This window comes from Rhinolophus sinicus, chromosome 18 (genome assembly GCF_057876585.1).
Source record: "Rhinolophus sinicus isolate RSI-liver-muscle chromosome 18, RSI-T2T, whole genome shotgun sequence".
NCBI classification, from domain to species: domain Eukaryota; kingdom Metazoa; phylum Chordata; class Mammalia; order Chiroptera; family Rhinolophidae; genus Rhinolophus; species Rhinolophus sinicus.
The window spans coordinates 16,353,395-16,378,833 of record NC_142518.1 but is presented as its reverse complement, the minus strand read 5'-3'; the positions used below and the strand labels follow the sequence as shown (position 1 = coordinate 16,378,833).

General features: G+C 38.7%; 1 protein-coding gene and 1 non-coding gene across 2 annotated transcripts in view; both read left to right on the top strand.

Annotated features, from left to right (window-relative positions):
• The window catches only part of APOO (apolipoprotein O), a 53,926-nt gene that overhangs the window by 19,157 nt on the left and 9,330 nt on the right, over window positions 1–25,439 (top strand). The window contains exons 2-7 of the mRNA XM_019713813.3: window positions 497–604; window positions 1,757–1,876; window positions 4,474–4,528; window positions 8,349–8,444; window positions 14,846–14,937; window positions 19,047–19,127. Coding sequence (XP_019569372.1) covers window positions 497–604; window positions 1,757–1,876; window positions 4,474–4,528; window positions 8,349–8,444; window positions 14,846–14,937; window positions 19,047–19,127 — 552 coding nt within the window. The remainder of the gene's footprint in view (window positions 1–496; window positions 605–1,756; window positions 1,877–4,473; window positions 4,529–8,348; window positions 8,445–14,845; window positions 14,938–19,046; window positions 19,128–25,439) is intronic.
• On the top strand, window positions 16,067–16,206 carry LOC141569791 (small Cajal body-specific RNA 3). Its single transcript, XR_012493586.1, has one exon.

Below are 25,439 nucleotides of genomic sequence, written 5' to 3'. Positions count from 1 at the left end.
AGAGCTTCTGAACGTTTGATTGTTAGAATTACAGCAATAATCTTCACTCTGTTCATTGAATTACTAGGTGAGATTATTAACAGTGCTTCTGCTTATTGTGTGTGTGTGTGTGTGTGTGTGTGTGTGTGTGTGTGAGAGAGAGAGAGAGAGAGAGAGAGAGAGAGAGAGAGACTATTTTATAATTTTAAATTTATTCCATAGCATTTTCTCTTATTTCTAAAAGTGCCTATGTCTATGTGTGTATGTACATATCTTTTATTTTACTTGAAAGGCTAAGTAGAAAAACTGAGGCATTACTGTCTTTGGGAAATTAAAGGTGACCTGAAATTTTAAGTCCATGAGAACATGTTTTTTAGGTTTTGACTTCCAGAAAACTTCAGGAATACAGCACAGTAAACCTTGCATGCAGGAGTGGCTGAGGTTGCGAATACGCTCAGGTTGTGCACACTCAGTTTGTAACATTGAGAGAAGACTTACGATTGCTTGTTTGTTTCAGGTAATTCAAAGATCCGTGGGGCCAGCCAGCCTGAGTCTGCTCACCTTCAAAGTCTATGCATCACAGAAAAAGGACTCACCTCCCAAAACTTCTGTGAGGGTTAATGAGGTAACATGCTGTTCATGTTATGATACATTTTGAACATCTGATGTACTTACTATAGGAAGTATACAAATTGTGTATCAGGAAGGTATGATATGTTAGAGGATATTTAATAGGAGGAAATGTATTTCCTTATAGTTTGTTTTCCTTTATGGGGAGCTACTAAACTGGCTTTCTCAACAGATAAACTTTAATTGATGGTATTTAGCTTAGGGCATAATATTTCCTAGATTTTTAGTGGGGAATCTGCTGTGTCCCAGTAGATTGATTGTAAGCACAGCTCGCTTCTAAATGATCTGCCTGCTTCTAGACTGCTTATCAAGCCAAGAAAACATTTGCATTTCCCTTCTCTAAAAAAATGAAAGGCCTAGCCTCATTCTGCTTCTTGGCTGGATTAGAGGCTCTTAAGTAGGTGCTTAATAAATATTAAATACATAAAACAAGAAATCTTCTCTCCATTGTTTACATTCTTTTTTTGCCTATACTTCTCACTGGTATTTGGTTTCTGTTGACTTTGAATAAAGTGACCTAAATATCTACTTTTAGTCATGAGCAGGGTTACTTAAACAGAGCTTACATAAAGCTACTTAGCTTATCTCTTGCCCTTTACTCTGTTCTTCTCAGCCCTTAGGACAGTAGTATTTTTTGAGGGTGAAGAAGGTAGGCAGTGGTGGCTGTGAAAAGTTTCTTCTCTGGGCAGGGGACAAACCTGCTGCCCTGCTTTGATTAGTCCCAGACTAAGCATTTGAACTAAGTAGCATGCTCTTCAGTTACTCTCAATCTTTTCTTTTTTTCACCCCCCTCCAACTCACCTGTTAGAGTAATATTACCCTTTTTCCAAACTAAATCTATGGTGGTATACCAAATTTCAGTATATAAAATGGACAAAGGGGGACTGCTTTGTCTGCTACCAGTAGGGCAGGGGGAGGGTAGAACGTGGCCCTGCCCTTTTGGCCTTGGCCTTATTGATTATTTAAGGAAATAAGTAAGGTGGAGAGATCCTCTGAAGCAAGGTTCAGGGTGCACGTAACCCTTAGGGTCCCTACAGTTCATGAATTACTAAAAATATGTTGCTGACAAATTTGATAATTGATTATGTTATCTCATGACTGTATACACTTTTTCATTTCATTTTGTTTTGTTTCTTAATGTATGTAGCTTTCACTCTACTCCGTTCCCGAGGGTCCATCTAAATATGTGGAGGAGCCAAGGACTCAACTTGAAGAAAGCATCTCACATTTCCGACAGTATTGCCAGCCATACACAAGTTGGTGTCAGGTACAGCTCTTCTGAAAATGGAGTGAACGCATTTCTGTTTCGAGTCAATAGTGAAGAATTTATGTCGGCTGCATGTTTTCAGAAAAAAGCACGATAAGGGGCCCCAGTTAAGAGTGCTCAACTTACAAATGTTCCTCAGGGCCATCTCGGGGGTAAGAGGGAGCAGAGAACCCTAGCTTCCTGGTGGTGGCTGTTGCCATAACTGCAGAGAATTTCCCTCTCACTGGGCAGCACGTGGCACCTCAACTAGAGACTGGATGGCTGGAAAGGATCTTGTTGGTCACAGCTATGAAAACTTCCTTGTCCACTAGGAGAGGATATGGGGCTGGAACTCTAGTAGAAGGAAAAGGCCACAATGTAAGCATTTATATCAAAATTGGGAAGCCCCACCCCCCACCCCCACTGCCCCCCAGCCACTCCCGATTTTACAAATCAGTACTACTTTATTTTTTAAAATTATTTTTAGTTTTCAATTACAGTTGACAAATCAGTACCACTTTATACAGGAATGGTTACAGAGTATTTTGAATGCTATAATAGGGTAAATAACTAAAAAAGGGTGGAATTACATATTTCAGTACTGAATATTTGCCCCAATAATCAAAGAACTACCTATAGAGATTGGCTTCTGTTACTGCTTAGGTTTTAGATCAGGCATTTGTCATTATGTTCATGAAAGCATTTCTGTGATTTTTAACATTGAAAACCGAAGTTTACAATCTACAGAATGCTTTCGAGGGGCTTTGATACATATATTTGCTGTACTTAGTCTTGATTTTGAAAATTGATGAAAATTTGTAAAAAAATATGTAGATGTGTGTGACATGGTGTAGATTTACTTTGCTTGAGATTTACAAATTCAGTTTTCATCCAGAACTTATTTAAAAATGTTTAATTCCTACTGTGTTATCAGTGCTGAACCAATTTAGAAAGAAAACAGTATGCATAGACTCTATCAATAGTATAAATTAGGCCGTATATTTAAGTATCATAACCATATTATGGAGTTATGAAATACCTAAAGGGTTTATATATACCGTGTTTCCCCCGAAAATAAGACCTAGCCGGACCATCAGCTCTAATGCGTCTTTTGGAGCAAAAATTAATATAAGACCCGGTCTTATTTTACTATAAGGCCGGGTCTTATATTAATTTTTGCTCCAAAAAACACACTAGGGCAGGGGGTCTGGCTAGGTCTTATTTTTGGGGAAACACAGTAATGTATTCTAAAATGCTTGCACTTTATTCTCCTGTTGTAGAAGATTTTTAAACCATGTCCTGGTGGTTAAGATAAGGTCAGCAAATTTGTGCAAATATTTTTGTATCATGTAGCTATGACTACTGTTATTTCTCTCTCTCTCTCTCTTTCTTTCTCTTGTTATAAAAGTCCTTTGTCTCTTTCGCTTTCAACCTAAGTTTGCCTTCTGTTTTTACTTTTTTTTGTCTATGTGTGATACTCAGTGCAACAAAATACGCCCTTTAGATGATAGAATAGTTATCAACATGTTTATTTGCACTACTGCTACATAAAAAATTTTGTGATTGTAATGGTTTTATTTTCCTGTAAAACAAAATCTTCATGAATAGAAATATTTCTAATTCTTGGCTCCTTTTTCAGGCCAACAACTTCTAACGCCTATCTTCAAGAACTAATTTAATTTTTCTTCATGGTAAAAAGATTATGCTAGCAAAAGAAGTGGGCAATAGACACTGATCTGTAGTTTTTCTTTTTTATGGGCAGAAAAGAACAATAATGAATTTAATTAGCGATGTTCAGGTTTTTTATGTTCTTTATTATTTATGTCCTTGAGATTTACAAACTAAGTTCTTGTCCAGAACTTATTTTAAAAAATTTAATTTCCACTGTCTATATCAGTGCTTTTATTATTAGATTTAGCACTTATTATTAGTACAACTTGTTCTGACTTGAACTAAATTGAATAAAACTGATCCTTTTCCAAGTGGCAGCTGGTTCCAATACCTCCTGATACCTGTATATCTCTTTTTTTCATCTTTACTGTAGGCTTCTTGAAGGTGGGTACTGTCTAGCTAGCCCCTTGTTTTCTTTAGGATCATCTGATGTGCATGTAGAAAGCCTTTTTATTGTTGTTGTTAAGTGAATGTTAACATTTTATTTGCTTCAGGATTGGGGTAAGTATCTTTCCAAACTGAGACATAGACTTCTTTGTCTCATTAAAGCTGGTCATTCCTGTTTCAAATGGGCAGTTTCAGATACAGGCTCTAAAATCATGGCAAATCAGGAAACAGACTTAATATGAAAAACAGATTTATTCTCACAGGGAAAAAATTGCCACTTTAATTATCAAGGGGATTGATTTTTGTCCATGCTCTTCAATTTTAATAGACAATGAAAAGGCTGGGTTGTTGAAACCACTCTACTTGAAATCTTTGCTTCTTGTGGCAATCATAAGCCATTCTGCTGAGCAATTTGTGGTAAAGGGAAAATTACAAAAGAAAAAAGAAAACACAAAAAATTGGATAGACAGTATATCTTTATTCAAAAAGTATTGATAACATGATAATTTATTGTTCTTCCTAATCAGCAAAACTTACTCATTTTCTTTTCGCCTTTTTAGGAAATATACTCCCAAACTGAGCCCAAGATGCAAAGTTTGGTTCAGTGGGGGTTAGGTAAGTTGATTTTTAATGAGGCATAATCAGTTTCTTTTAACTGGAATCTTTAACTGGGGTTCCAAGGATGGGCTCCAGGAGATCTGTGAATTCCTTAAAATTGTATGCAGAATTTTAGAACTACGTAAGTTTTTCTGGAAAGACAATCTTTTCATTAGATTTCAGAGGATTCGTGTCCCCAAACACTCAGGTAAGTCTCTTCAAGATCATTAGGATTGTTGGGCTAGCAAGTGCAGATACACTGGATTTTTTTTCTTTAAATCTTTTCCAGGTGCATTGTCCCTAACTCATGCTAACCCACAATAACTCATCAATAGGTTTCCAGAATCTGGAGAGCTCTTTTGCACAGCTATTAATAAACTTTATAGAAGTTTAGAGGCAGAAAGGAACTGGGTAGGTGTGCCTAAAAAAGGCCATATTGCATAATTAGTAGTGTTCTTAAATTTTTTTCATTGTTTTTTATTGTCCTTGATTTTTTTCCATATCCACTTAACGCATACGCTCATAAACTGGGTTCACAGTCTATGACTAATCTCAGTTAGGAACTGGTAACATATTTCATTCCCATTAATTGGGCATCTCAACAAATCAAACTCTTGTTTTTACAAGTGTTTGTTTCCATGACGGAATAAAGTAAACACGAGTATGGTTATTTCTTTGTGAAGAGTATCTGAGAATATTGATGTGCTGATACCCCTGAAACTACCAGAAAAATAAAATTTTCACTTGAAGACAGACATATTAATAGCCTACCAGTTCTTTAAATTATTCACGTATGTTAATAAGTACCATCTTAATTGTATTAATTTCATAAACATTTATTTAGTGCTTATTATGTGCCAGAACTAGTCTAAGTGCTTTACAAATATTAATTTATGTATAATCCTCGTAACAACCCTGGCAGTTAGGTACTTTTTTACCTTCATTTTTTTTACCTGAGGAAACTAAAGAACTCCTGATCTTTTTTTATTATTATTATTAGTTTTAGGTGTACAAAACAACGTAATAGTTAGACATTTATACCCCTCACAAAGTGATAACCCCCCTCCCCCAATCCACTACCCCTCTGACATCGTATATAGCTGTTTGAGTTCCACTGACTCTATTCCCTGTGCTGTACTCCACATCCTGTGACTATATATATATATATATATATATATATATATATATATATATATATATTAAATTATAGTTAACATTCAGTATTATTCAGCTTCAGGTGTACACTGCAGTGGTCAGGTACTTATACCATCCATGAAGTTGTCTCCCTATACGACAAGTGTCCATCGGATACCCTATAAAATCTTTACAACATTATGGATTATATTCCCCAAACTGTCTTTCGTATCCCCATGGCAATCTTGTGGTTACCGATTGTGCTTTCTAATCCCCTCACCTTCTCCCTCATCCCCACCCCCTCCCATCTAGCAACCCTCAGTTTTTTCTCTATATCTCTGAGACTGTTTCTGATTAGTTTGTTCATTTATTCTATTCTTTAGATTCCACGTTTAAGTGAGATCGTATAAGAACTCCTGACCTTTTATCTGTACATCTGTGACTGAGGAGTTCTCTTCATTGTCACCTGTCATGTCCCATTGATTCATAGCAGTAGGCATTATTTGCAATATGTCTTTTTTTCTTCTCTTGGACTCATAGTTATTGCAAAGGCTCTTGAGAAGAAACGTTCCATTGTGAGGTATATTGTTGTCTGCCAAGGCAGTCAGTCCATTTCACAGCAGTCATGGCCAAGACATGTTACCAGAAGCTGGGCTTTGGCTTCAGTATAATCTTATAGCGTGTCTTCTTTCCCATTTCTTTGTGATTTACACACTTCGGCTCAGCTCACCAAGGCCATCTGGTTGTCCTATCAAGTGCTTTGTGTGCATGCCTAAAATTGAAAACACCGTGCTGATAGGCAAAAATAAAGGGAAGTAGAAAATTGTTTCAAATGACCCAGATAAGAAGATGGAAAGTTAAAACTAGGTTAAAGACAAAATAAGTAAAAGGCCAGATGGGATTTGATACCAACAACGCAAGCCCTATAGTAGTATTTAAAATGATCATTGCATTTCCCAGAGAACCCAGGAAAGGGAAAACTGGCATGAGTCTAGTGTTATCTGGGGGAGAGAATTACTGAATGTTCCAATTAGTGCAGTTCCACATACATTTGTTAAGTCACCATCATGTCAGGCATTGACGATCAAAGCTAAGACGGTGATCCCAACTACTGACTACAATAAATTTTTCAATATTAGTGCGAACACATTCACAGACCACTATTGAAGGTATAGAGGAAGGAGACTAGTTTAATAGCGATTGGGGAGATGGGAGCAGTTAGGGAAAGATTCCCAGGGGTGGGACTAGAGTGGCATTCCATGCACAGGGCACAGCATGATCAAGGCTTGGAGGTAAGACTCAGTATTACGTGTGCCAGAAACCGGAAGCAGGTAGGGAGTGCCAAAGATGAGGTTGAGAAAGAGATGTGAAGGCTTTTTAAGTTATGACCTAGCTGAAATCCATTTGTTAATTCATTCAGTATCCATCAACTCCTAGCAGCATTTTAAATAAATTATCTGTTGAGTGAACAGCCACTATTACCACTGAGGAAAGTAACATGGGAGTCTAAGCAATCGGCCGTTAAGGAATGGATGTTCTTGAGGAGACATAAAATAAACCCCAATTAATTGAACACAAGATGCTGTAGGATTCGGTACCACAAGAAGGTGTAGAGAATAAATGTGATAGGACTTTAGAGGTGGAAGAGAGGTGTGTGGGCTGATGAGCACAGGAAAGGCTTTTCTGAGGAAGTAGGACCTAGAGCTGCCTGTTATTTAGTGGGATTGGCTCAGTGGAAAGAAGAGGCGGCAGCACGTGAATGCGGTATAAGGCATGTTCAGGCATGGCAACTAGGCTCCTGTGTTGCATTTATTTTTATTTATTTTATCACTATCAACAGTGACTATTTCCCGCATAGACTTGTACTACAGTTCCTTCATTATCCAAATTTATTCTGTTCTTGAGTTTGAATGAGTTCAGATGGCAAAGGATACTTTTTTCCCCGACTCTAATGTATTTGGTTCCTGAGTTTCAGAGAACAAGCTTCAGAGACAGATTTATGCAAATCTACAGGCATACCTCATTTTATTGTGCTTTCCTTTATTGCACTTTGCAGATACTGTGTTTTTCACAAATTGAACGTTTGTGGCAACCCGCGTCAAGCAAGTTTATCGGCGCTATTTTTCCAATAGGCTCGGATGATGGTTAGCATTTTTTAGCAATAAAAATTTTTTTTAAATTCAGTATGTACATTGTTTTTTAGACATAATGCTATCACACACTTAATACACTACACTGCAGTGTAAACAAAAATTTGTATGCATTGGGAAACCAAACAGTTTCTGTGTCTCGCTTCATTATGGGGGTCTGAAACCAAACCCTCAGTATCTCCTAAGGTATGCCTGTATTCTGTGTTTGGATAACAAGAGTTTGGATAGCCCTGAATTTGTATCTCTCCTCATGTGAACAGTTGATTCAGATCTATTACCTTTAGGGTGAAGGTACCTTAATACTACTGTGTTGTCAGCCAGTTGTCAGACCAAAAGTGTTTGGAAATTGGATACTTGCTATGTGAATAGTAAATGTGTATATATATATCACACAAAAAGAATGTGTTGAAAAGAGGCATATTAGGTGAAAGCCAAAAAGATACATAATTTGAAAAGTGTTTGCTACTATATATACTAGTTATATATAAGATTTTTTTGTTTTATTTTTTAATGAACAATTTATGGAACTGTTTCCTGATGTGATTCTATTGTAGACAGCTATGAATATCTCCAAAATGCACCTCCTGGATTTTTTCCAAGACTTGGTGTTATTGGTTTTGCCGGCATTGTTGGACTTCTTTTGGCTAGAGGTAGGTACAATTTTGTGTTTTTTTTAATAAATAGTTCAAAAGGGAGAGGTAAGATATATATTTGGTTCTTTCTTTTCATTTGCCAGTTTTCAGAATAATGAGTTGGATCCTGAGTATGGTCTTCTTCATATGCAATTGAGATGGTTATTTTCTCCAGTATATTTGATTTTAAGCATATATAGAAATTGTAAAAAATAAAATGAAAGAAATTGTATACTCTTTAGTTGAAAAGAGAAATTACCATATTTTGCCGTGTATAATGTGCACTTTTTTGCCCAAATTTGTGAGGGAAAAATAAGGATGTGCATTATACCTGGGTAGTACTAATTCTGTATCTATATAAATGTTTTTAATTCTTTTATTTATGCTTATGTGTTAAAAGTGTAACTCTGGAAATCAATGACAATATCCGTATGCAAAATAATACCCTGGAATATGATAATCGGTTTTATTGAAATTACGATGAACTTGCAATGATGAAGAGTTCTTGGCCTTCTATGATTTGTAAATATCGTACATTTATTACCGGTACATAAAATTTCTTGTACGTCGTATCTGTTCCTGTGTTTCATAATTACTTGTTACATAAAATTTCTTGTTCCATAATATGTTAAAAAATAAATGATAAAATTCCTTTATAATGCAAAAAACAAGTACTTAAATGTAAACAAATAAAAATTTGAAGTAAAAAATTAAAATGAAAGACTTTTTCCCTGAAAGTTTGGGTCAAAAACGTGGGTGTGCATTATACATGGGAGTGCATTGTATACGGCAAAATATGGCAGCTATCATTTATAGGCACATTTACTTGATCAAATTACTGTCGCTCATTGGTACAGAAAGAGTGAACTTTTGTTAACCAAAGTCTGTCATACGTGAGACCCTGTTCCCAAGTTGCACTGTTAAGATCAGGTGATAACTGAAATAAGTCAGACAGAAAAAGCAGAGAACCGTATGATTTCACTGATACGGGGTATATGAACCAAAAACAGCAAAGGAACAAGACAAACAAATGAGAAACAAAAACTCATAGACACAGACAATAGTTTAGTGGTTACCAGAGGGTAAGGTGGGAGATGGGTGGGAGATGAGGGTAAAGGGGATCAAATATATGGTGATGGAAGGAGAACTGACTCTGGGTGGTGAACACACAATGGGATTTACAGATGATGTAATATAGAATTGTACACCTGAAATCTATGTAACTTTACTAACAATTGTCACCCCAATAAACTTTAATTAAAAAAAAGATCAGGTGATAACCACAGTAAATAAAACAGTGATTTCAGAGATTTTATTAATTTTTTGATGTGTCATAGCTTCAATCAGAGATATAAATATTTTAAAACACTTAAAATTAAAAGTTAACAAATGTCATCTTAAAAATGTTAACTACACTACTCTGCTGGATTATAAAACATAGGCAATGAAGGATAATAAAATACTTCACTATAATGAGATGAATTGTATGAACCACTTGAAGTTTCACTGATGGTAAAATTCAGACTTTACAAAAATTCCTAAAATAGAAAGTTTATGAACCCTCTAATCAGACCCCCATAACTACAGAGACTAGTTTGGTACCCATTCCTCCAATTTTAAAAACCTTTGCTATACATGCCTTAACTGTTATTTTAGAATTCCGGAGATGCCGCACTGGTGCCACTCCAACCTGTGGAATGAAATCCCATCGGCGTTTCTGGGCCCTCCTCTTGTGTTGTGCAGAATATAATATATAAGAATTAAATTTGGAGTTCATTTTTACTAATTAACTCACAAAAGAGTTAAACCAACTTCTTTCCCTCCTCCTTTCTGTAAAGCTGTCCAGAAAAGCATTCCTGTCTTACTTAGGGAGTGATGGAATTTATGAAGATCCCAAGGCCTGGGTGTTGGAATATTGGCTAGTGTAGGGAGCTGGGAATGTGGGATGCAGGGAGATGAGTGTTCCCCTTCCTCTCCGTGATTAGAGCATGTGGGGAGACTTTCAGCCCTAAAAAAAGCTCCCTGTGCCAGGCGTGCTTACGTTCCTACACTGTTGAGTGTTTATCCCCCACACATCCACTGGGGTGACCATCCTGAGGAGGATTGGAGACTGTCCTCTCCTGGGCAGAACGGCAGCATGAGGTCACCCACCACTGTGAATCCTAGGCCTTTTTAAAAAAATATTTATTAGATTTATTGGGGTGACATTCGTTAGTAAAATTATATAGGTTTCAAGGGTACAATTCTATAATACGTCATCTATATATCACATTGTGTGTTCACCACGTCAGTTCTCCTTCCATCACCATATATTTGACTCCCCTTTCCCTCATCTACCACCTCCCTCCCCGCTTACCCTCTGGTAACCACTAAACTTGTCCGTGTCTGAGTTTTTGTTTGTTTTGCTCGTTTGTTGTGTTTTGTTTTTGTTTTCTTGTTTATTTTTTCCTCTTATTTTCCTTTTACTGTGAGGGCTCAATAGTATTAAAATGATTTAAAACCTTAATTCTTTTTCAAAATACGCATGTGCGTACACACTCACTCACACATAACAGGTCTTTTCCTGTGGGTGCTGGGGAAAAGGGCCTGAGGTGAACAACGTCAGGTGGTCACTAGGCAAGATGAGTGGATGGTGGGTATGTTTATGGGTGAACTGAGTGATTTGCACGCTCCTCCAGGTAGATGGTCCCCTATGCTGGCAGCAGCAGGATGGGCTCAGAAGGGCCCTCCTGGTAGGGTTTCTTTCTCTTTTTTTTTCAGTCTAACATTTTATTAATTTACTTTTTAATTTTTTTTAAATAAAAAATTGTATATATTTAAGGTGTACACCATATTTACATATATATAATATATATATATATTTAGTGAAATGATTACTGCAGTCAAGGTAATTGACATATCTTCTCCCATAATTACCTTGTGATGAGAGCATCTGAAATCTCCTCTGAGTAAATTTCCAGACTTCACTATTATTAACTGTAAGCACCCTGATACACATTAGATCTCTAGACTTCATCTTACATAGCTGCAACTTTGTGCCCCTTGACCAACATCTCCCAGTTTCCCCCACCTCTCCGCCCCTAGTTACCACCCTTGTACTCTCTGCTTCTGTGTTTTTGACTTTTTTTAGATTCCACATGTCAGTGAAATCATGCAATTTTTTTCTTTCTCTGTCTGGCTTATTTCACTTAGCATAGTGTCCTGTAAGTTTATCCATGTTGTTGCAAATGGCAGGGTCTCCTTTTTTAAGGCTGAATAATACCCCATTGTATGTATTAGGTTGGTGCAAAAGTAATTGCAGTTTAAGAGGTTGAAAATAATTGCAAAAACCGCAATGACTTTTGCACCAGCTTAATAGCTACCGCAATTTCCTTATCCATTCATCCATGGTCAGACACTTAGATTGTTTCCTTATCTTGGCTATTGTGAATAATACTGCGATGAACATGGGAGTGCAGATATCTCTTTGAGATACTGATTTCATTTCCTTTGGGTATTTACCCAGAAGAAGGTTTGCTGGCTCATATGGTAAGGTTTCTTGAGCATATCTGCTAAGGTAGTCTGCCTCAGTTGATGACGATGGCCACGGCTGAGGTGAGTGGGTGATCGTTCCGAGGAATTGGGCCCAGCTAGGTCCCTCAGAGGTGGCAAGTGGTTGTTGCCCACTATTGTTGCCCCCTGGTGGCTCCCCCAGCACTGGCAGCCACTGGTTCCCCTCTGGCAGTGCTGATAGTTACAGCCTAGACCACTGGCTTCTTGGGAGGTGTGGGCATGGAGATGGTAGAGGCAGGCGATTGCTCTTCCTTCCTGAAGTTCTGGGCCACCAGCTCACTGTGTGAACCAGTAGGAGCTGGAGGCCCAAGAGCTGCTGGTTATCAGCTTTCCCCAGAGGAGTTAAAAATGGCTGGTTGGCAGGTTTGCTGCCCTTCACCTGGTCCTCACCGTGTGAGCTGCCGAGATGCTTAAAGCTTCAAGTGCACATACAGGTGAGATCCCAGGGATGTAACAGGCTTTTCTATTCTGGAATAATTATATCCTTTCAATCAAAGCAATAGGACAGGGAGAAACGTAAATTTGTTAATAGTCTGTTCTCTTCTATAACCTCAGTTCCATCTTTGGGGATTTGTCTGTTTCAAACCAATAAAGTAGCACTTACATTATCTAACTGTAAGTGTTAGTAGCGTACATTGCACTAACATCTGCGCACATCCCATGTAAACGCCCTGTGCCTCTCCGTGGAGACTGCTTCTCGTGGCAAGGCCATTTTGAATGTGTTCTTCTGTTTGACCCTCTACGCGCTTTCTTAATCTCATTCTCAGCTTTCTCCCAGCTCTCCATCCTGCTCTCTGTTCTCTCAGTTCCCCTTGCCCAGGGCTGCACATCCTCTCGCAGTCTGGGCTGAGACTCAACACCGCTGTTGTCTTGGGCCGTGGCTCCACACTCTCAGGTTTGACCCCCTTTTCTGGGTTTCATGTCATCTGCTTGCTTTGCTCTGCCATGTCGTTGAACTACATGCTTAAGTCACCTTCAAAAAAGCCTACGTTGGAGGGAAACTTTCCAATTCCTTGCAAGTCTGAAAATTATCCGTATACCAAGTGATAGTTTGGTTGGGCATCGAGTTTTTTTTTCCGTCAAAACTTTGAAGGTCACATCTTCCAGCATCCTGCATGGCAGGATGTGAGAGTCAGCAGCCAGTCTGGAGGCTTGTGTCTTTTGAAGTCACTTTTTTTTTTCCTGGAAACTTGGAGGATCTTCTCTTAATCTTCAGTGTTCTGAACTTTGATGGTACTGTGACTACGTATAATTATTTCATTCCTGGTTGGGCATTTTGGTGGCTTGTAGCCTTCGACTGTAGGAAGATGCCTATCTTGTATTTCTTTGAAACTTTACTCTCATTCTTTTTCCTTCCTGAACTCATATTAGTTAGTGACTGAGCTGTTTAAACTGATTTTATATGTCTCTTATATTTTCTTGATTATTTCACTTTATTCCTTTTTTTTTAACTTGGTCATTTCCAAGAGCTCTTTCTTGTTCTCTAAATGATCCTTTTTCATTGAACTCTTCTTTTACTGTAGTAGCTTCTTGAATTTACTCGATGGTACTTAATTACGGGTTTACTTTTTGCTTTTAAGTTCTTCTGTTTCCTTCGGGGTCATTTTTTTCACTTTTGCTTATCTTGATCTTCTCTTTGGATTGCAGGCTTTCCTCAAATGACTAGTGATTCTTGGTTGTGCAGTCATGTTTAAGTGATTGAAATGCCAATAAGAACTTTTTGTGCCTCGATGGAGCTTGCTGGCAGGCCGGTTCTACCTCAGGGTGCGCTGAATGGGAACTGAAATTACCGGCGGGGGGGATCCCTGGACCCAGTACCCATGTGAGGGAGGCTCTATTCTCAGGCACTTATATGTACACACACCAGCTATCTAGGTTCTCAACAGAAAACCCCATTTCTTTAGAGATACCCTGTCCACTTCTTACGTTTTTGCCTGGAGAGATGGCTGGCCACAGGCGGTTTTGCTTTGGGATGACATGGGAAAGGAGAAGGTCAACTGGTCCGTGCACAGGACTTGCATCTGTCCCCCTGTCTTGATCTCTGGTTGCCCTCTCCACCCTCCACAATACCCGCCCTCTCTGGGCTGCCAAGCCCTTTCTGCTTCTCCTCCACTCCAAGGACTCCAAGGCTGTGTGCCCGCCCTCTTGCTTCCGTCCATTCTCCGTGTTCTGAAAATTGGTTGGTACTTCTTATCTGTCAGTGGCCCCTCCACACATTGTTTCTTTGTTGTGGGTTCTATTATCTGTATTTTATTCTTTTGCTGTTATTGTCATGGAGTATTAGGAAGGCTAGGAGAGGAATACTTGTGTTCAGTATTTAAATAGGAAGCCAGTTTACTATGAAAGAACATAAACCTTAGAAAACAAAATAATATGTGGTTTTCTTTCCAAGACAATCTTTTCTTCTGCTTCCTTAGACATAGTGGGTCTCTTGAAAACATGCTGATGAAAGAAGCCAGTCACAAGGACCACATATTATGTAATTCCATTTATATGAAATATCCAGAGTCGGCAGATATTTAGAGATAGAAAGTAGATTAGTGGTTTCCTAGGGCTGGGGGTGATGGGGGATGGGGAATTGGCAGGCAACTGCTAATGCATGTAGGGTTTCTTTTGGAGGTGAAGAAAATATTCTAAAGTTGATTGTGGTGATGGTTGCATACCTCTGTGAATACACTAAAAACCATTGAATTGTACACTTTAAATAGGTGGGTTGTGTGAATTGTATCTCACTGAAGCTGTGAAAATGTGGCACATTCTCTGTCAATCTAGGATCCAAGAAGTGTTATTCAGTGTTAGATATACAGGCAAATTGTGATGGTAAAGATGGAATCATCTGATGGTTTCCACAACCTTTTATTTAATAGGTTCAAAAATAAAGAAGCTGGTTTATCCACCTGGTTTCATGGGAGTAGCTGCCTCTCTTTATTATCCACAGCAAGCCATCGTATTTGTGCAGGTAAGTTAGACCCAGTAAGCTAGGATGTCCTTCATTCTTGCTTATGTGTGTATGTGTGTACTGTTTCATTTTAATTTATTTGTAGCTTTTATAACACCAGACTTGTTTGCACATGTAAATGAATACAGCAAATTTAAGTGTTTTACTCCACTATGTACCTCAGTTCTGGCCCTCTTTCCAATCATGTCAGTATTCAGAGAATGCACACTAATTTGAATATTAATAAAAGAAAACTTAAGGTAGCTTTTTTTGCATATTGACATGGACATCAAGAGAAAGGCACCTGTCACCCCAATAAATTTAATTAAAAAAAAAAAAAAAAAAAAAAAAAAAAAAGAGAAAGGCACCTGAAACTAATAAAATAAAATAAAATAAAAAAAAGAGTCTCAGATTCCGAAGCTGATAGTTACAGGTCATTCTCGGTGTGGGCGTATCCAGTCACAACCTCCCTCCTCAGAATTGCAGGCACATGCCTGTGCTCGGTCCTCTGTGCCTTGTCCTGGTCCTGGGGCCAGCCTCGCTTTCCTTGCTGGGGACTTTAGGGAGTGCAGCCCCCTCTGCTGGGAGCACCCTTCTCCGGGTATTCAGTTGGCTGCTCCTTTCTTACCCATCAGGCCTCAGCTCGATGGCCTCCTAGCAAGTAGAACGCAGTGGCAGGCAACATGGCTAAAGCTGAAGTCTTAGTCAGCTTGAGCTGTCGTAACAAAACACCACAGACTGTGGGGCTGGAACAACAGAAATTTATTTTCTCACAGTTCTGGAGGCTAGAAGTCCGACCTCCAGGTGTCAGTAAGGTTGGTTTCTGGTGAGGCGTCTCTCCCTGGCTTGCAGACGGCCGCCTCTCGCTGTGTCCTCACAGGGCTTTTCACTGTACGTGCACATCCCTGGTGTCTCATCCTCATCTTACAGTGATACCAGTCATATCGGATTAGAGCCCCACCCTTATGACCTTATTTAACCTTAAAAGGCCCTACTTCCAAATATAGTCATATTGTTAGGGCTTCGACATATGCCTTTGGGGGCAGGACACAATTCAGTCCATTAATAGCTGGACCAGCGGGTCTCAAAGTATGGTCCCTGGACCAGCAGCATCAGGATAACCTGGGAACTTGTTAGAAATGCAAATGCTCACAGAACGTGAAGGAAGCAACCGTGTGGACAAAGGCAAAATGCCTTTTGTCTACGAATTGCAGTGATCCTACATAAACATGGAGGTCTCTGTCTGGCTTAGGACAGCTGGCTAAGTCTGATGGTTCCCCTCCATACAGACTTTCAAACCAGCACTCCAGGTACCGATTTCCTTGCCATTTTGTTTAATATCTGCTGATTAAGTGTGCCGGGTTATTTATAGACAACCAAATGTGGTGACTTACGCATCCATCTTAACTGGTTTTTGAGATATCGCACAGTTTTTGAAAACAGGAGTCCAATATGCTGATTGGTGCTAACAGTTGGGGTACATTTAAGGTGCTTGCATTGGTATGAAGGTTTTACTCAAGTTAAATGGTATTTGCTCCTGCTGAAATACATCTGTAGCTGACGAGGAGAGAAGACAGCAACTGTCATGTCATTTCTCCCCAGTCATTGTGGGTTTTGGATTTGAGTATTTTTTCTTTTACTTTCTCCCCTCCTTTATGACCTTTGGGACATTCAGAATACCCAGTGAATGCTCCCCCATCAGCGGAATGTTATGAACTTTGCTGGTGGTGGTGGTGTGATTATCTAATTTTTGTGATAGGGAAACAAATTCTTTTGAATCAAAATACGTAACAAAAAATAATTTTAAAAACGAAATGCAACTTCTCAGGCCCACACCAGACCTACTGACTCAGACCCTCTGAGGGTTAGGGTGAGCAATCTGTATTAAGAAGCCCTGCAGGGGATGGTAATGCCCACGATGTTTGAGAACCACTGATACAAAGTAGACTCCTTCCGGGCAGTGGTGTCTAGCTTAGTGGGACTCTATACGTAGAATCTCGGAAAATTGGCAAGAGCAAGGCAGGCTGTAGGTTTTGAGCTCCTGCACAGCTTAATGGAGACGGACCCAGCTGCCAGAACCGCCATATCACACAGACTCGGTCCTAGGAGGAGCAGCAGTGCTGTCACTACAACTGGGCTCTGAGGGCTCTGAGCTGTGAGGGCACTGATGTGACACTGAGCTCCCTGGAGCCCTTGTGACAGGATGGAGTCTAGATTTCTGGATGCTGCTGCAGTGGGAAATGGCTTGGGTGGCAAATGCCAGTCATATCTTTTTAGCATGGGCTCCGCATTGTTTATAGCAGTCCTGGAGGCAGGCAGTTAACGTCCCTCTGCCTGCTTCAGCCCCCCAGAATCATGTCTACCTGCTCAAGAGCATAAAAATAATCTAACATCGTGCCAGTCCATTGCAGTTTAAACAGAAAATGGAGAAGGGAGGGTGGGCCTGGCTGCCAGTTGAAAAGCTTAGGTGGCTGCCGTTAGGGGTAAAAGACTGTTTTAAAAAATCTTGTATGCGACAGGGTGTGTTGCATAAAATCTTTTGTGTTAACAACTAAGATAGTAGGATGCAAATCTGAGTTGTGTTCTAATTTATTTTTAAAGTCAGTGGGAAGGAGTTTTGTCTTCTATTTTGTAGAATAAGTCAGAACAAAACAATTAACTTTATTTTCACTTGATATAAAACATTAGTGATCTGTTTGGGATGATGAATATGTTCCAGAAATGGATAGTGGTGATGGTTGCATAACATTGTGAATATACTTAATGCTGTGGAATTGTATACCTAAAAATGGTTAAAATGGTGAATTTTATGTGTATATTGCTTCGATGAAACAAAATAAGCATCAGTGATTGAAAAAATTTTTCTGATATTGTTTTAGTGTCGTGTAGTTCCTATTTCACAGTTTCAATTTTTTTTAATTATTACCCTGACATTGGATAAGCCTCGTAATAACTTACGTTCTGTTTTCCGTTCAGTAGTATTTCGATAAAAGTGCTGTAAGAAAACCCTTAAAATGATAGCAAATGTTATTTTCCTCTCAGAAATTTATAACCCTGAAAACAGTGTCTTATGCATGGTAAATGCCCTATATGTTTACCGATGGGTCTGAGAATAACATTGCTCTGTATTTTAAGAACAGTTAGAGCAACTGGAAGAACATAACTTGTAAGAAACCAGCACATTGCAACGACCACTGGACTTACTAGCAGCATGACTTTAGACAAGTCACTTTGCTCCTGAATATTTCCTTATAATCTTTGCCTGCTGACTGCACCGGGTTGTTATACAGAATAAAGATAATTCTGTGAATGTGCTTTGTAAACTAAAATGCTCTATATGGATACATTATTACAAAAATTAGGAAGAGAATAATAATTGCTTTCAGAAATTTGAGGTACTGTCATGTGGAAGAGTAATCAACATTCTTTTTTTAAGTAGGACCAGAGAATGCAAGTTACTGGAAGCATTTTTTTAAAAAGAAAGCTCAATACTTAAAGTTTCCAGCCATTAACGCCAGCTGGCCAAAGGTGGACAAGCGCCTTTTAAGGCAGTGAACCCCCTGACCCCCAAATATTCTCTGAGACTGGGGAAGGATTTTGGGTCAGGAGGCAAAATCCCTGTAGGAACTCAAAGACTTTATGTTTTGGGGGACCTGGGAAAACTGAGAGCATCTTCATTGGGTTTACCAGTTTCGTACCTAAGCCCCTAAAATGAATGGTTGGTTTTCAGCTTGGCAAATGTGACTTGGTTGGCTGTTACATACTACATGTGATAGGTAGACGAAGCCTTCTTTCTGTGTCTGATTTTCCGGAATTTCCCATATCAGCAGTGATAGCCTGCATTTTTCCCCCTTGAAATTGTGAAAGTTTGAAATATACACCTGATCGATGGCAAATTGTTTTAAATGATAACCATACACAACCAAACTATTTTTCTTCTTATTCTGTCATTCTTACTATTTATTTGCTCACGTTGCACAGTTTTAATGTGTATGTCCCACGACTGTGTATGTCCCAAGTCATGTGCTTAGATGCAGTTCTATTGGGAAAAGGAAAAAGGAAAATAGAAAATTCTTTTCTTTACCAGTCATGTGTGGATTAGCAATAGCTCTTTTATATTTTGTTTCAAGGTCAGCGGGGAGAAATTATATGACTGGGGTTTACGAGGATACATAGTCATAGAAGATTTGTGGAAGGAGAACTTTCAAAAGGTGAGAAAGCTTTTTAATTATCTTCCTTTTGGTTTAAATATGTGGTTTCTCTGAGGTTTTGTAAAATTCTTGGATACCCTGTTGCTCAATCTTGCTTTTTCTGTTTATTTGTTACGTCTCTTGCTTAAGACTGTGTGGTGGCCCTTCCTGGAGGAGCAGTAGAACTCCTATACATTTGCTTGTTATCAGAAGGGCTGAATAAGTGGTAACCATAAAACACATTCCACTGCATGGGCGGGGGGTTATCACTTTGTGAGGGGTGTCAGCGTCTAATCATTATGTTGTTTTGTACACCTGAAACTAATTTTAAAAACAAAAAAAAACAAAACACCACACACATTCCACTGCAGTCTTAGACCATAATTTCCATTGTATTGTATGTATAATTTGCTCAAGGTGTAGTGTATTATCTGAAAGTTTTGTCAAAACTGGACTCAAGGTAACATACTATACTCCCAGGTAAAAGACAGATAACCAAGACTCCTCTTGCTATTTCACTTGCCATGAGCTCTGTGCTTTCCTTGAGCAGCACCATATCTGTTCATCCCCAGCCTTCTTGGTCCAGTTAAGGGCATGAGCCACGGCGTGTTGGGGACCAACCACCACCAGCTACAGGCCACATTCTCTGTGCTGACTGGTGGACAAGCGGCAGAGGGAGGAGGTTGTATAACTAAGGAGGTGTCATCTTGCATCTCTTCTCACAGCCACATAGCTGATTGGATGTTGCCCATGTTTGCTGGAATTTTGTCTCTTTCCCCTAATAAGGAAGAGTGAGTACAGAAAAAGGCATCATGTCTCAGAGGCAGGCACAGTTCGCTGAGGAAGAATTCAAGTTCTTACTATGTTAATATAATATTATATTAACATACTTTCTTCATTGTAAATTGAAGGAAGTTCATTTTGACTCCTGTCATCTCAAGTCAAAATACTACTCTTTTAAAAAGCATAAACCATCTCAAGATTAAAATCCAGCATTTGAAACTGGAATTTGAAAGTAACAGTACAGAATAAATATAAGCCCTCCTCATTGTATACGTACATAATCTTCCAGTGACATCTTGACTAATTTCTGTATTGATGGTTTCTAAATGAGTTAGTCTCTATCAAGCCTGTTTAAACTAGCTCTTAAGTGGGAAGTTTGGTATTAATATCAAGTGCCCTTTGGCAATCCCTTTTAAAGAATAAACACTCATTTTATTTATTTTCATTTCTCTGGCATTTTCTTTGGAAGCTTCCTTTCCTGTTTAAAAAATTCCCTAAGTCTGCACTGAGTTTTATATGGGAAAGAAAATACTGGAATGTCAGGGAAGCTGTACACAGCCCTAGAAAGAAATGTGGAAAGTGAAACTCAGCCTCAGGTCTGAGTGCTCAGTGTGTTGTGGGGTCCCCGCCGGAGCCTCTTGCTTGGAAATAGCCCTCTCTGCTCTGATTCAGCCCAGTGCAGGAGCAGCGAGACTGTGATTGGAATGCAGGTTAAACAGGCCAGCATTTTATGGTAATTTGAAAACGTTAGATATTAAAAGTACTCCAGTTTATATGCGAGTGTTTGGGGAGTGAGCCATTAAAGCTGTCTGCTTAGCTCCTGGCTGCTCTGTATTTCCTTCTCCAGTCTTCTATGCCCTAGTCGTTTTCAGAGTCATTGGAGAACTTAGTGTTCTCCCATTTGTTTACTTTCAAAGCATAATTTTCCTGACAGCTGTCTGTTCTCAACAGAAGGTAATAAAATCGATGGTGACTACTTAAACATTTAGCACAAGTTTTAAATGAAAAATAGCAGAAAGCTCTATTAATTCAAGATTTGATATACTTAGAGTTCAGGAATTATTTGATAGTGGAATGCCATTGTTTTTTGATTCCCCTGCCCTCCTCTTGTTGGAGTTTGTGAGTTTCAGTGTTTTGTTTTTGTTTTATTAATGAGAACAAAGATTTAAGCTACCCTGGAACAGAAAGCTTTCAGGGCCCAGGAGCTGTCTCTTTGAAGAGAATTGGGGGACACTTCATGAAAGAGATTTTTGTTTGTTTCTTAGCTTGTTTGGAGATTGGTTTTCAAGTCAGGCTTCAATTACATCTCAGTTAGGTACAATCTAATTCATAATTCTACTATAATGATATAACAGATGTACATGCTTTTGGTTATAAATAGTCAAAGAAATTTGTGGACAGTATGTTTAAAACAAGGCCCTGAAATTTTAAGTGGTGTGAATGATAGCTCAGTGCTCAATTATATTATTTCCCATGGAGCTGTATTACTCTCAAAGACCCTGAATATGTCTATGGCATTTTTCTGCTCTGCCACATCCCTTTTCCCTTTTAGGAATTCATTCTAAATGTTTGCACTGAATCTTCTACCAATAAAGTGTGGATGAGGTGGTCTTTCAGTTCAGTCATTGTCATTGGTCACTTAAGAGAATTTTTTCTGTGTCAGCTAAAGTGAACTCTTTGGGGTGGCCGGTCATTCAGTGGTTAGAGCGTGGTGCTGGGAGCACCGAGGTTGCCGATTCAATCCCCACGTGGGTCACTGTGAGCTGCGCCCTCCTTAAATAAATAAATAAATAAACAAATAAATAAATAAGGTGAACTCTGTCAGAACTGTGAAGCAAAGATCGGTGTGTCCAGAAATACTGTCATTATAGGGTGGTCTAGGGTTTGTTTTTGTTTGAGATAAAAGAACATAGAATAACATGCAGTTGACCCTTGAACAACACAGGGATTAGGGGCATTGACCCCACATACTCAAAAATCCATGTATAACTTGACTCCCCCAAAACTTAGTTGTCCTTTGGTATCCATGGAGGATTGGTTCCAGGCGCCCCCCCTGCAGATGCCAAAATCTGCAGATGCTCAAGTCCCCTATATAAAATGGCGTAGATCAATGCATACAATCGGCCCTACATATACGTATGTGTGGACTCCCAACCGTGGATCAAAAAACAGTACAGGTATTTATTGAAAAAAAAATCACGTATAAGTGGACCCACGTGATTCAAACCTGTGTTGTTCAAGGCTTAACTTTATATATACAGTTTAAAATCCAACAATATAATGACCACACATATACTAAGCACCCATCCGCCTTTTAAAATGAGAAATTACTAATGCTTTCCAAGTTCTCCACGGGCCCTTCCATTTCCCCAGAGGGAACCACGATCCAGAAGTTTGTGTTTTTCATTCCTTTGTTTATCTTTAAACTTTTCTTTTAGTTTAACTACATACATATACAAGTATATTCTAAAACACTGTAGTTGAGTTTGCTGGGTTTTTGCCTTTATAATGTAAATATTTAATATAAATATTTAATATAAAAATATATAAATATATAGAGTTTATCTAGATGGAGTCTTATTATGTGTATTATTTTGTAACTTGTTTTGTTCCCTTAACGTTATGTTTATGGGCTATGTATGGCTGTAGTTTATTCATTTTCACTGCTGTAGAATATTTCTTTGTGGGAATATACCCTGCTGATGGCCATTTGGGTGGTTTTCAGTATTTTGTTGTTGCACACAGAGCTATGAGCATTTTTGTACGTGTGTCAGGGTTTATTAAGAGTTTTTCTAGGCCAGATTCCTGGTTCATAGGGTCTGCACATCAGTTTTACTAGATGGTGCAGCGTAGGTTTCCAAAGTGGTTGTTTCCATTTTTGTCAGTTTGCAGGTTTTAAAATAATTTTCCCTGTGGGGTGTGTATGTGTGTTTACTTTATTCCCTAATTTTTATTTTGAACAAAATTTCAAAACCACAGAACAGTTGCAGGAATAGTACAACAAAAACATCCTTCACTTAGATTCACCAATATACACTTTGCTACGTTTGCTTTGTCTGTCATTTTGCACATGGGTGGGCACTCACACTCTCGTGTATTTTATTTTTCTGAATCATTTGATATCTAGTAGATATCATTGTGCTTTCCACCCGTATCTGATTCAGCATGTATTGCTAAAGAACGTGAATATTCACTAATATAATCACAATGCCATTATCATACTCAGGAAAGTTAACATTTCATTGTTTACATAAACATTACCTAATATACAGTCCATATTCAAATTTCCCCAGTTGCCCCAATAATGTGCTCTCCTTCAACAACTTTTATTTTTATAGCTGAGGGAATTATTATAAGGCAAACACCCTTGTACCCATCATCTAGGACAAAAAATAGAACATGACCAGCCACCCCCCAAGCCCCTGCACGTAGCCCACCCCAATCCAGTCCGCTTCCTCCATCCAAAAAGACCTACTATCCCGACTTCTATAGTAGTAACTTCCTTGTCTTTCTTTATGGCTTTATTACCCAAGTAGTTATCCCTGGCACTTTAGTCTTGCCTGTTATTATTCCTGACTTCATATGCCTTTTAAATCTTTTTTTTTTCTTTTTGCTGTTTAAGTCACTTTTAATCTACAGGCTCTCCTTCCATCCTTTTATTTTCCTTACAATGTATCTGTTAAAAGAACCTGGCATGTGGGATCTATAACGTTTCCAACAGTTTGGGTTTTGCTGATTGCACACTTACGGCGCACTCAGTTGAACAAGTTCCTCTCTTCTCTGCCTTTCCTGAATATTGGCGGCTGCATCCAGAGGCTGCCAAATCAGGTTCATGTCTGATCCTGTTGGCAAGGCTGTAGGTCTGTGTAGGCACGTAAGTGTGGTTTTCACTTTGCTCTTCATGTTAGTGGCAGTTGACGCCCAATGCCTAAACCCCTTGGTTCACTAGGGGTTGGAAAATGGTGTTTTTTACTTCTGTCATTTCATTTTCACATATTAGTGGGACTACTTTAATAAGGAACCACTTGCCCTCATCTACTCTTTAGTTACCCAGTTATAGGAAAGACAGGGTGAATACTTTTTTTCCTCTTGTTTATCCAGTTTTTACAGTAATGAATTCGTTCTCGCCCATCCTCAGGAGGTCATCAATTCGGTTTTTTTAAAATATCATTATGAATTTGTAGATTTAAACATATTTGGGTTTGAATGCTTTGTAATTCTTATCCTTATTAAACTTCAAATTGTCCCAGTTTGGCAGGTGGAAGTTGGATCTGTGGTAGTTTCCTCACTATCTGGTATGTCAAATGGTCTCAGAATTTTTCATTGTTGTTTTAATGTATATTTACTTGATTAGTAATGAGGTTGAGCGTCTTTTCACAGGTTTATTGGTTTCTTCTTGAAGTGCCTGTTCATGTCCTTTGCCATTTTTTGTATGGGTCATTTGTTCCTCTCTTAACGATTTATTTTTTCCTAGGTACTAATACTCTGGGTCAAATGTTTGCATATGTCTTCTCCCAATTTGAGGCTTGTCTTTTCAGTTTTGGTGTCTTTGATAATCAGAAGTTCTTAAAGTAGTCGATTTATTAATTTTTTCCATTCCAGTTTTCACTTTCTGACTCTCGTTACTTAATAAAAGCATAGGACTATTTATTGATTGTCCATTGCTAATTTGATACCCTTTCAAAATAGTCCCAGCCCCAGGTCTGAGTATCAGAGATGGAGGCCAGTTGTGGGTGTCAGGCCTCAGGGTCTTAGATGGCTCTTGTCCTGTACTTAGCCAAACACAGCCGCATGTCTCAGTAAATGTCATGTTTAGTTTTCACTAGGTGTTAAAATAATGTAACAAGATTAAATAATGTAAAATATTGTATGTAGAATGACTGTTAGAGGCCAACACAACTAAAAAAAGAAAAATGTTAATAATTCTTTAAATGGCAAAGAAATACACAAACACGTTGCTAACATGAACACTGAGCAAAGCTTCTGAAGCTGAGCTTTTAATAATTGTATTCAGGCTCTTGCTGGCTCAGCAGGAAAATGAAAGGGAAGCAGCAGTCACCACCCTGAGTAAATATGCCCTGCTTTCTCTTCCTCCATTTGACATTCCTTAGCTTCCTAAACACACTCCACTTTAGCTGTAAGTAAGTTATGTGATTTAAATGATTTAAAACTGATCATCTTTGAAATAAGCCAGTCACAGAAAGAGAAATACTGCATGATTCCACTTACATGAGGAGTCTAAAATAGTCAGTCATAGCAGCTGAGAGCAGAACGGTGGCTGCCAGGGGCTGGGGCAGGGAGACGTGGGGAGGTGTTCACTGGGTATGAAGTGTCAGTTATACAAGATGAATATGTCCTAGAGATCTGTTGTGCAACACTGTGTCTGTAGTGACTTAAAACTTGGTCAGGAGGGTAGATCTCACATTAAGTGTTCTTACCACAATAAAATAAAAATAAGGACAAAGTGGTGGGTTTTCTATAAATCTAAATTTGTTCTGAATTTGTGCTGGTTTTGCTTTCTAGTTTTTGCTGTTTAAAATTCTAAGAAAA